A 12,826-nucleotide genomic window follows, 5' to 3' on the forward strand; every position below is an offset into this window, starting at 1 on the left:
GCCATCCCTTTGCTTGGTCTGTCTCCTGCTGTCCTCACAACCTGCAATCCATATTTGCCACCATGATGGAATATCACTGTATCACTGTCATTCCGTTGCTCATTGATTTGCTCGAGTGGGCACCAGTAACGTCTCCATTGTGAGACTTATTACTGTTTTGGGCATATCGAATACGCCACGGGTAGCTTGCCAGGCTCTGCCATGCAGGTAGGGCGTTCGCCTTGTATGGGCAAATCCGGGTTTGATTCCTCCGCCCCTCTCGGACAGCCTGGCAAGCTACTGAGAGTATTATGGAATAAAAGGAAGGAAATGAGTTCTAGGGCCAGAGCGATAATACAGCAGTTAGGGCATTTACCTGGACATGCCCAACCGTGCCTCAATCCCCGGCATCTCACATGTTCCCCCAAGCCCCACCAGGAGTGATCCCTAAACACAGAACCAGGAGTAGGACTTGAGCACTACTGGGTGTGCCCGCCCACCACCAAAAACAAATGGTTTTTTTGGTATTCTTTTTCTGTTCTTTGAGTAGGGCCACACCCAGCAATGCTCAGCAATTACACAGGGCCCTGTGCTTAGGATTCACTCCTGGCAGTGCTCGGAGGAACCATATGGGATGCCAGGGATCAACCGGTCGGCCGCACACAAGCCAGGTGCCCTCCCCACTCTGCTAACACTCCGGCCCCGTGAGTTGTCTGGTTTAACAGATGTCTGGTAGCAGATGTGCTTGATGGCTGATGACTGAGCCAATATACCAGCACCTGCTTGGCCTTCTCACCATCTCAGGAAAGTTTGGCTCTTTTCATCTAAGGAATGTGGGGAAGCGGGGTGGGGTGTGAAACAGCTGCCCTAAGCTCCCTCTGCAAGGACTTCAATATCTCTGCCATCAAAGAATGCTTCGAGTTGGGGCCAGGGCGATGGCTCAAAGGCTAGAGTGCAGCTTCACAAGTAGGAGCGGCAAATTCCCTCTCTGATACTGCACAGTGCCCTGAGCACCTGCGAGTGTAGCCCTGGAGGGCCCAGACATTGTAGGCCGAGTCCAAGCACTGTATCTTCAGGTCTGCACAATTAGGATGAGTTTTGCTGGGAGGGGACCCAAGGTTCTGTGAGCATCACTTGGGCATACCCACAAAAGGAAAAGAACAAATTGTAGAGTTGGCATTGAGCAGACAAGGCGCTGTGCCCCGTCACCTTCAATGGCAACCTGGTCACGACCCCCACCTATACACATTGTCCCCTCTGTGCAGTCTCCAAGGACCCAACTCACTATAATGCCACCAGCAATTCTTTCCCCCTTCCAGTGGGACAAAAAGCAATAAGCATTTAGTAGTAATGCCATTTTGAGGCCCAGGGAGAGAGCTCAAAGGCTGGCAGGTGGCCCGTGTTCCACCCAGGGCTCCACAACAAGAAATGCTCAGTACAGTCAAAAACACTGACAATAACCAGAAACTGTATTGCAAAATTTGACTTGATTTCCCCCCCAGACTATCCATGTGGTGTGTGACCCCTAAGAGATGATGACAGAAGAAACAATGACAACAGCCATGCCCTCCGGAGGGTCAACAACAGCCACTCAATAGAGGTCAGTGCTGCTAACCACTATGGGTGAGAGATGGTCCTGACTTGTAATGGTTCAACTGATACCTTCAGTAACTTACAAGGGATGATGGGATGGGACCCACTATGAATTAAGGAAGACCTGTCACGTACTCTGAAACCTTCAGCATTCTGCCCTCCCTTTTCCCACAGGCCATGACTCAAGTCCAGATACGTCCACAGACGCTCCAAAATAACCAAGCTCTTGCTCCAAAGTCAGTTTTCTTTTTGATTGTTTTGTTTAGTTTGGGGCCCAAACCTGGCAGTGCTCAGGGCTTACTTCTGGCTCTGTGCTCAGAGGACCACATTCAGTACTGAGGATGAAACTGGGGCTGGCCGCATGTAAGGCAAGTGCTCTACCTGCTGTACTACCTCTCTCTACTGACCCCAAAACCCTCTCACAGCCAAGGCAGAATGATCAGACTTCCATGCACTCTTCAAGGCCCAGAGGGGACGATGGAGAAGAGTGTGAGGAAAGAATATGCAAGGGGAACACCTTGAATTTGAACTACCCGGGGAGGGAGCCTTAGAGCAGAGAGAGCTGGACTTTGGCCTTATCACTGAGGGAAATACAGTCAAACACAACTTGTACATTGCGTTCAGGAAAAAAGTCAATAGTAAGGCTGGCTGTGAACAGTACAGAGCACACAACACTTGAAAATCTGGTCTGCTCTAATAAGCAGCGCTAACTCTGGTCACAAGGTTCAGCTTATCACTTGCGCCAGCCTAGAGACGGCACTGTGCTGTCCCACAGTGCGGGATCATACAACAGGTCATAGTTACCTACTTAAATCTCAGTTTAGTGGCATACTAAAATTTACCCGGGCACACTACTTCTTTAATCTGTGGCTCTTAAGTCACGAGCATGACTGTGCAACTCAAGAAGACAGGAAGGCTGACTTAGAAAGACAACACATGCGGGGGCTGGAGCAATAGCACAGCGGGTAGGGCGTTTGCCTTGCGTGCGGCCGACCCGGGTTCGATTCCCAGCATCCCATATGATCCCCTGAGCACTGCCAGGAGTAATTCCTGAGTGCATAAACCAGGAATAACCCCCATGCATTGCCAGGTGTGACCTAAAAAGCAAAAAAAAAGAAAGACAACACATGCAACCAGGGACAAGAGCTCAAAACGAAGAATGGCAAAGGTTAGCAACACAATTCTGTTACAACTGATCCATTCCTGGTTTTGAAAGGAACTCTGCAAATGTCTTTCCGGAAATGAAATATCAGTTGAGATCAGGGAGAGTCGACCGGTTTCCAGGTGCATGCCAACTCCAATAAATGCTCAGTAGAGACCTGCCTTTAGACAGTGACGGTTCAATCTACCAAGTCCACTTACTGCACAGCGTGTGGTTCCCCAGGAAGGGAAAAGAGAAAACCAACTCACCAGAAGAATCTATTATCCGTGGTGTGTTCTTGCATGCTGCGATGGGCATTAAGACTCAGATCTAAACTGATTCCAGAAGCAGACCAAGCAAAATAGAAGTTTCCTGAGTTCAACACTTTACGCACTTCTGAAATTCGATCCTCATCTGAAGAATCAACTCGGAGTGATATGAATTCAGTGGAAGTAACTCGGAAAACTTCCGATTCTTGAATCTTTCCCACAGACATACATCCTGTTACTAGGACCAGATAATGTAGCATGGTATCACCTGCAAAAATCAAGAATTAAATGGGTCAAAGGTTCCAACCCCTCAAGCTATTCAAAATTTCTCCAGACCTTCTTCTTTTACTTCCATCTTTTAAATTTTACATTGCAATCATTTTAAACTTACCATGGACAAGTTGAAGTTCTCGACTAGATTTTAGGGGAAAAAATCCTTGTTTAAGTATATTTAGTATGCTAAAGCACTTAAACATTAGCAGAATAATCTCAAATTTCTGTAAATGTTCCCCTACTTAGCTAGGGTTATATAAAAGAAAGTTGAGGGGTGGGTAGGGTGGGAAGGAGGCTTGGGGCCACACTCACTGGTGCTCAGAGCTTAGCTTACTCTCATTTCTGTGCTTGGAGGACCATATGTGATGCTGGGGATTAAGACAGGGTTAGTCACCAGCACAGTAAGCCTCTTAACCTGTGTTACTATCTCTTCAACCCCAAAGTTATGTAAGATTCATCAAATTGAAAAAAGGAATTTGGGGCCAGAGGGATAGTACAGGGGCTAGGGCGTTTGCCTTGCATGCAGTCAACCCAGTTCAATTCTTTGCATCTCATATGGTTCCCTGAGCACCAGAAGGAATGATTCCTGAGTGCAGAGCTAGGAGTAACTAGGAGTAATCCCTGAGAACTGCCGGGTGTGACCAAAAAAAAAAAAAAAGAGGCATTTTCTGATGGGAGAGATAATACAGAAGATAAGACATTTATTTGCCTTACATGCAGCTGATACCAGTTAGATCCCCATCAGCTCGTAAGGTCCTCTGTATTAAAGCACAGAGTCAGGAGTAGCCCCTGAGCACCTCTGCTGATCCTCCCTAGCACCCCACCTGCCAAAAAAATAACTATTGTTTTAACTTCCCTATTTTTATTTTATGATTGGTAGGAATTCAGGCCTGGAGCAATAACACAGTGGGTAGGCATTTCCCTTGCACGAGGCCAACCCGGGTTTGATTCTTCCGTCCCTCTCGAAGAGCCCAGCAAGCTAACAAGAGTATCCTGCCCGCATGGCAGAGCCTGGCAAGCTACCTGTGGCATATTCAATTTGCCAAAAACAGTAACAAGTCTCACGATGGAGATGTTACTAGTGCCTGCTTAAGCAAATCAATGAGCAACGGGATGACAGTGACAGTGACAGTAATTTCAAATAAGCTAGTGAATGTAAGAAGTCTTTGTAAAGAGTAAAGTGGAAAATGATAAGCATATGTGAGCATGGGAACTGGTGCTCTTATATGAGTAAAAAGTTTCTGGCAACAATTTCTGAAGCAATTTGGTATACATAAATGCTCAAAGATTTTTTTTTTCTAATTTTGACAAGATCCTGCAACATCAATCTATGAAGTTGGAACTTACCAGTGGGGTACTTTGAACAGGGGCTCTGTTAGAGGCAAAAGTAGTCCCAAGAGTGGCGCAAGGATTTGTTTATCTTCTGGACCAATTTCAGTGTGTCAATACAAACAACAGGAGATTCGCTCACACATTAGGTTCCAACAAATCTCACCACACTCTGAGTTACATAAGATACTATTAACTACATACCTCTACAGAGAACTTTGTAAGAGACTCAAAGAAATAACCTGTCTTCAGTTTACAGACTAGGGCTTCTCAGTCCAAGAACTGTTGTGACTAGTTTACCGTAAGTAAAGGTGTTTGCCTGCCCACTTCAGAACGGAAACCAATGATGTCACTCATTCATCCTTTGTTTTAGCTGACGTTTTCCCTCCATAGTTAAGATTTATGAAGGAAGCCATGGGTCAAGGTTCATGATGAGGCAAACTCTGGATCTCACCACAGACAGATGATAAAGCAGGTTAGGGAACAATCTTAGGCTTTGTACCACACAAAGAGTCACACCAATATAGAGAAATTGGTTTCTGCCAAGATAACTGTGTAGCGCCAGATAGTATTAAGTGGCCGAATTGTACTGGAGCTAAAGCCTTCTGAATACAAACCAGATGTATCCCCCACTCTAAACCATGTATTTCCCTCTGAGACTTCTTTCCCGATATGCAGTAAGGTAAAGGCAATGAGCAATGCCTTTCTCCTCTGACAAATAATACCATCCTCTTACAATAGGACTCCATTTCGGAACTTAAAAACACAGGGGCTGTTGCTTTGAAGCACATCTTTTCCAGCAACAAACAATAGCCCAAGACTGATTTCCCAAAACCTGAAAAGATGTCACCATACTTACAGCTCCAATACAGAACCCCAAATGATACAAAGGCAGTCTTTCTCAAATCCAGAGAATCACAGAAACAGAAATCAATTAATTAAACTGAATGACAAACTTACCGAGATTTAATCGCAGAACACCAAGGAGTCCATAAGCATCCAGTACTTTGGTGTATGTACCTTTGATTGCCTCTTTTTCTGCTGATGCTACAAAAAATAAAAGTTTTATGTTTAAAAAAATGACCTGAAACATCAGATCTAATTGGCTATATAAAGCCAGAGTTTCAAATATAAATTTTTTTTTTTTTGGTGTGTCTGTGTGTGTGGGGGAGGGCATATCTGGCAATGCTCAGGGGTTATTCCTGGCTCTGTACTCAGAAATTACTTTGGGTGGTGCCCAGGGAACCATATGGGATGCCAGGGATTGAACCCAAATGGGCCACGTGCATGGCAAGTGCCCTACTTATAGCTCTGGTCCCTCAAATATAAATTTCTGAATCTAAACCTGTTATTTTAATGTATTGCATAAATATTTCTTTAAAATTAGGCTATAAAGGAGCTAACGCATTCTTGCAGTGCCACCTACTAATCAAACCACCTTTCAGAATACGCACATATTTATAGGTTGCTTTTTAGATTTTCTTTTCCATCCCGATGATCTTAGCTTGCCTACTCTTAGTGAGGGTCACTGGTGATACCATTCTGATAACCTACAAGGTCTTAACAAGAAATATCTCAAAGGAGCCTCAACTTTTTCTGCTTCATTTTTCATCCCTCCTCTCTTCACCACCACCCTTCCGTCCCTTCTTTTTTTTTTTTTTTTTTTTTTTTTTGCTTTTTGGGTACACCCAGCGATGCTCAGGGGTTACTCCTGGCTTTGCACTCAGGAATTACTCCTGGCGGTGCTTGGGGGACCATATGGGATGCCGGGGATCGAACCCGGGTCGGCCGCGTGCAAGGCGAACGCCCTACCCGCTGTGCTATCACTCCGGCCCCCCGTCCCTTCTTAAATTACCTGAGATGCTCCCTGCTGCTCACATTCCTTCCTGGTTCCCTATTTCCATACAACATCCCCTGCAAGGTCCCACCCAACCAACTGTTGCCTCCAGGCTCCCAGAGTCATGGAAACTACTTCTCCAGGCACAGTTCTTTCCCAGAGGCCCTCAACAAGTTGCAAAAAGAATTGAAAGTATCCACAGCATCTTGCTAGTCCCCACCACTCCTTAAAAGCAGAAGCTCGCCCTAGTTACCCTCTACCCCTGACTGAGAGCAGTGCCAGGCCCACAGAAGATTGATGTTTTCAGTGATAAAAGCCACAGCAAACCCTGACTACACAGGTTAGCACAGGAACTCATCAATCTAGTCTCCTCTGAACTTATGTCTTTTAGTTATGAAGGTAAAGCTACCCAGGCAAAGTAAACTAACTCAAAGAATAATTTCCCTGGGGCAAGCTGCTGCCCTCCTATTGAGAAAAAGCATAAGCAAATTTAAATTCTCAAATTTCAGGGAAAAGCCTGCCTTAGTTTTTAGCAAATACACATATTAAAAAATTGACAAAGGCGGCTGGGGAGAGATCCCAAGCGGTCGAGCACAGACCTGGCATGAGTGGGCTCTGAGTCTGATCCCAGCCCTACATGAGCTGAAGGTGCTTAAAGGAGAAGGCTCACCAGGCCTCCAAGCATGGCTAAGGGTAGCCCATGGGATCGAGAAGCAACACTGGATAGGATCCCTACTGGACACAATGGCAAAGAACCGAGGAAACAAACCACTAGCTAGAATCCCAAAGCACAGTTAGAAACAACACATTCTAAGATCGAAAGATTGGGTCTGATCCCTCCCTCCCTCCCTCCCTGGACCATATGGGGTTCCAGGGATCAAACCAGTCGATCAACCCTGAGTTGATGGGTGCAAGGCAAGCCACCTGCTATACTATCTCTCTGACCCCAAAGAGTCTGATTCTCTTTGTCATCATCCCTGTCCCTTCTAGCTTTTGTACTCAGCTGTTCTTCCTTTTCCATACCCCTCTCTGTATCCTCTCCTCACCATTGGGTGGCTGGTTCACTCCTGTTTACCATATTCTCTTCCACCTACTATTCAGAGTTAAGAGTACAGTTTGGCAAAGCTGGGGAGTTTCACATTAGAAAAACCCTAGATCTTGTGGTCCACCCATTGTGGGTATCTTTATTGCCAAGGAAAGCGCTATCATCAGCTCTGCCTCTTTCTGTGCTTAATTCTCTACAATATTTCACATTAAGGATCTTTCCTTCTGTTTCCATGGTCTTTCCGGAGTCCTCTAGATCTGGTTGAGAATCACTGCTCCTGCCCATCGCATGTTCTCTACTGCCATTTTCACCACCTTTCAGACTATTTTCACTGAAGTCCCCACCTCTGCTAGGCATGAGAGCTAGTTGTAGCAGGCAGCAGAGGCCCAGACCAAAGGGTCCAAATACTCAGTGAAATGAGACTGTTATTGTTCTCTAGAACTATAGCTTTCAACCTTTTTACATCTCATACTGATGAAAACAAGAGAAATTTCTTGGACCATTAAGGCAAAACTGAAAAATAAGATTTCTCAGAAGACCATACACCCATATTTATAATTATAGTGCTCGATGATCCAGGATACCGTGTGTTAAATGGCAAAACCTTTCACAGATCAACTGGACACTTTTGCCCGTCAAAATGGTGATGACAAAGAGAATCAGACTCTTTGGGGTCGAAGAGATAGTATAGCAGGTGGCTTGCCTTGCACCCATCAACTCAGGGTTGATCGACTGGTTTGATCCCTGGAACCCCATATGGTCCAGGGAGGGAGGGAAGGATCAGACCCAATCTTTCGATCTTAGAATGTGTTGTTTCTAACTGTGCTTTGGGATTCTAGCTAGTGGTTTGTTTCCTCGGTTCTTTGCCATTTTCCACATTGGCCCGTGGACTGGTGCCTGAAAACTTCTACTCTACAATATTCATTATTAATGGCGACCTTTATCTTCATCAAACCACGAGTATACAATTACGTGAGGATGTCACCAAGCCCTTTAAGTTCCAGGTATCTGTATTTCAATATGCATTCCTAGCATTCTCATTATATTATTATTATTAGACTGTATGTTCACAGAGCAGTTATACCAAGCATTTAGTGCCAGGCAGCACAAATATAAAACTTCTCAATATAAACTTAAACCACTTTTTACCAAGAAAAACATAACTTTCTCCTCAGTTTCACCTTGTTAGGAGGACCACAAGCGCACAAAATTGAATGTTAGATTCTACCAATGGTGAAAGTACCATCATTAGGGCCAGGGATGCACCTCACCTGGAAGAGCACACACTCCTTGCTTATGTGGGATCCTGAGTTCATCACCACATGGCATTCTCCACAACCCCCTGCCAAGAGCATAGCTGAGAGCAATAAATTAATCCATCAATAAAATACAAGAGTCAGAGCACTAGAACAGGAGGCAGGGTGCTTGCCTTGCTTTCGGCCAGCCTGGGTTTGATGCCCAGCATCCTATACGGTCCCTTGAGCCCTGCCAGGAGTGATTGTTGAGCAGAGTCAGGAGTCAGTCCTAAGCCCTGCCAGGTGTGGAACAAAAACCAAAACAAAATTTCAAACCCACATGCACTTTTGACTCTAAATGTTTCCAGAAGAATTTTCTTCTTGGTTTCTTACTATTCCTTCCCTGCCTTGTGTGAGTTTGAAGACAAGGTCTCTGTCAGACCCTGGAGCCCAGACAGGCTCGGAGCGATGATCTTATGCAGGGATGATGTAGGCTGGAACCTGAGACGTGTGGGATGGAGCACACAGAGGAGTGCCCAGGGCAGAGAGGTGGAGTCCCGGTGGCTGCTATGGCAACAAGAGTGTGATCACCTATAAGAGTGGAGACAGGTCTCCCATGCATATGGAGAAAGAGAACAAACTGGGAGAGCATCGAAGAGGTAGGACAGAGCCCTGTTCATACATATGGTTCCTCGAAGATTGTTCGGGGTAATTCCTGAGGACAGAGCCAGGAAGTTAGCCCTCAGTACCACTAGGTATGGCTCCAACCCCTCCTCCAAATCAAAACAAAAAACCAAAATGGACACTGAAGCGTGGATTTGAACTGGTGTTACCAATAGGTACTTAAGTTTTCACACCAGAAAGAATTGCAAATATAAATATATACTTAGACTTTTTTTTTTCTTTTTTGGGGGTCACATTCGGTCATGCTCAGGGGCTACTCCTGGCTCTGCACTCAGGAATCACTCCTGTAGGTGCTCAAAGGACCATATGGAATGCCGGGGATTGAACCCAGATTGGTCACACACAAGGCAAACCCCCTACCAATTGTACTATCACTCTGGCCTCATACTTAAAGACTTTTTTTTTCTACCCACTGGTGGACCCTGAAACCAGTGATACTCTGATAGCACTGACTCTGCCCAGCACCCAGATCTCACTTTCTAATCCCATTCTCTAACAAAAGGAACTAGGACTCTGGAGAAATGACTAATTCCAGGACAAAGGGTGGGGAGATAAGATGAGGCTGGAATACATTCTTGCACCAGGAAGTGTTCAAAGGAAAATGGAGACACTTCCCCCAAATGCAGATGTTAACTTCAAAGCCCTCAGTGGCAGGATCTGTGCAGTTTGAGCACCAAAAATGCAAGAAGCAGATCCGAATTCACTAAATAAAACTATAAATTGAAAGTAGATGAGGAACTGGATATTTATGAAGTTCCCAAAGTACCTAATTTCAAAACAGAAGAGTCTGCCAAGATGCCTGCCAGGCAACACCCGAACCAACTCACTGACGTGGACACCAATGACAATGGGACCAGTCCAAATGGTGCCACTAGCAGGAGGCTCCACTGCTTGCGAAACTGCCCTGCCAAGCTGCAGAATCTGCATCTGTGCCCATATACTCATGACACGAACTGGAATGAAGGCACCTGCTGCCAAACATCCAGCCTTCCTCTTCTGAAATGTCACCAATGAACTTTTCTCAATTTGGGGAGACTCATGAAATGCACAGATCTGTTACTGCACTCTTTCTTCTACAAAAGTCAAAGCTGGGAGAGCTGGCAAACTTAAAATGGAGTCTGAAAACCACCACCACCACCCTGCCACCAGGATATCCGGAAGATCCAGAGGCTCCCACCCATACCTACTATCTTGCTGGCAGAGAAACAGCCCAGCTCCACAACTAATCATGAAAAGAACATGATGTAGCTGAGATCCCTGTCCCAGGTAGATAGTGTGGGTGAAGAATCTGGGGCCTTTTCAGGACAGGGCCAGACAGAATCCTCTTTCTGAAGGCCCAGTAGCCACCGCCCATACCTTCCAGCATAGAAACGGCCCAGCTCCACAACAGAACCATATTAAGCTGCCAAGCTCCTGGCATTCACAGCAGCATATGCAGCCACATGACACCTCCAAATTTCATATACTGACAGCCCACTAGGAGCACAGCAAATGTGATGAGAAAGTTGCATAGAAGTCCAGAAAACCCAGTGAGTGAAAACTGGAACACAGAAGGCTCAACTAACACCAGCTAGCCCAGTAACTCTGCCAGTGACCTTAGTAACACAACTATGAGATAGGACAATCACAAGTTGACTTTCATTGCTCTTTTGATAATTCCATTTGTGCTTTTGTTGTAATAAGCAATATGGAGTACATTTGCTTGTGTCTGCTAAGGGGGGCAGGTTTGGGACTTGGGAGGGAAACTGGGGACAGCGATGAAGGGAAAGCAACTCTGATGGTGGGATTGGTATTGGAACATTGAATACCTGAAAACACTGTATTATGAACAACTTTGTAGAACTTGGGACAACTGTGTGTAAGACAAGCACCCTACCTGCTGTATTATCGTTCCAGCTCCAAAGATAAACCCTTATAATAGCATACTATACCCCTTCATACTATTCTTAATGAAGAAAAGAGTGTCCCCTATTTATGAAACTCTGTAACAAAGTAATTAAATTACTGCCCCATTTATTTGAAAACTTTTCAGAAAATAACAAGTCTTCTACTAAATAAGAAAGTCACTGTAGTTGAAAAATACAGTAAGGATGGGGCCAGAGCGATAGTACAGTGGGTAGGGTGTTTGCCTTGCCCACAGCAGACCCAGGTTCGATTCCCGGCATCTCATAAGGTCACCTGAGCACCACCAGGAATAATTCCTGAGTGCAAAGCCAGGAGTAAGCCCTGAGCACCGCCCAGTGTCACCCAAAAAGCCTCCCCTGGAAAAAGAAAAGAAAATACAGTGGGGGAGAGGAGGAGTGGAGAGATTGTACAGCAGGTAGGCCAAGCCAAGTTCAATCCCTGGCACCCCATATAGTCCCTCAAACTCCTAAATGATGGGGTGATCATTTAGGCATGATCCCTAAATGCAGAGACAGGAATAAACCTTGAGTACTACCAGGTGTGGCCCCAAAACAATGGGAAGAGGGGAGGAAAAACAGGACTGAGCCTAGAGCCAGAGAGACAGTTTAAAGGGCTGAGCATATACTCTGCAAGTGAGAGCCAAAGAGTCAATGCCCAGCACCACACTGTCCTCTGAGTACCTCTAGGAGGGATTTCCAAGTGTAGAATGTGAGTAACCTCAAGCACTGCCAGATGTGGCCCCCAAACAAAAACAAAAAGAAAATAAAGGACTAGAGAGCGCTCCATGGGTTAAAGTACACGCTTTGTGTGTAGGGATTCCAGTTTTGACACCTAGTACCAGAAGGTCCCTTAAGCAATCCAAGAGCCCCCTCCACCCCAAGCAGTGAGCAGGGGGAATCCCTGAGCATCACTGGGTATGGTCCCAAAGCTCCCAAACCAAACCAAAACACAGCAGGGCATTCAAGGTTCAAGTTTCCCCAGCGCTGGTAGAAGCACACCTCTCTTTCTTCAGCCCTGGTTTGCCATTTATTCCTATTTGAATTCTCATTTCTTGCAGCCATCTCATGCTGCAGCCAATGAGTCACACTGCGTTCGCCCCATCTTCTCCCTCACCTGCTTTTTGCAGTGTCCGTGAATTCCACTATATCCTCCAGTTATATATTTTCCACTACATCCTCCAGCTATATACATTCCACTATATCTCTGCACACTTCAAATATTGCCCTGCCTTAGATCACGAACTGAAATGTCACTTCTTCCAGCATTTGCTCCGCTAGCTGTTTGTAGTTAAATCCTGCTCTCTTTTATGGGACAGTCACTTGTAGAATAATGACAATAGAAACAAGGTCTCCTTTCTTTACATTTTCACACCCCCACACCCCAGTCCAACATAGGGACACTCATTCCTGCAGTGGCTGAGTCTCTGCTGAAGGCACAAAATAAACCAAGAGGGTTTTGGCTCACATTAGAGTAAAACATTAGATAAAAAGAACATTGTAGCTTGCCCTGGATGATATTTCAGTGCCCTCGTTACTG

The 12,826-nt window shown here is 45.5% G+C and overlaps 1 protein-coding gene across 4 annotated transcripts in view; it reads right to left on the reverse strand.

The window, feature by feature from the left end:
- SYNJ1 (synaptojanin 1) overlaps positions 1–12,826 on the reverse strand; it is a 101,253-nt gene that overhangs the window by 70,869 nt on the left and 17,558 nt on the right. For all 4 annotated transcript variants that reach the window (XM_055129748.1, XM_055129750.1, XM_055129749.1 and 1 more), the window contains exons 3-4: positions 5,545–5,631; positions 2,983–3,250 (exon numbers count right to left, since the gene is read on the reverse strand). In XM_055129748.1, coding sequence (XP_054985723.1) covers positions 2,983–3,250; positions 5,545–5,631 — 355 coding nt within the window. The remainder of the gene's footprint in view (positions 1–2,982; positions 3,251–5,544; positions 5,632–12,826) is intronic.

Source organism: Sorex araneus, chromosome 2 (assembly GCF_027595985.1).
Source record: "Sorex araneus isolate mSorAra2 chromosome 2, mSorAra2.pri, whole genome shotgun sequence".
Taxonomy (NCBI): Eukaryota; Metazoa; Chordata; class Mammalia; order Eulipotyphla; family Soricidae; genus Sorex; species Sorex araneus.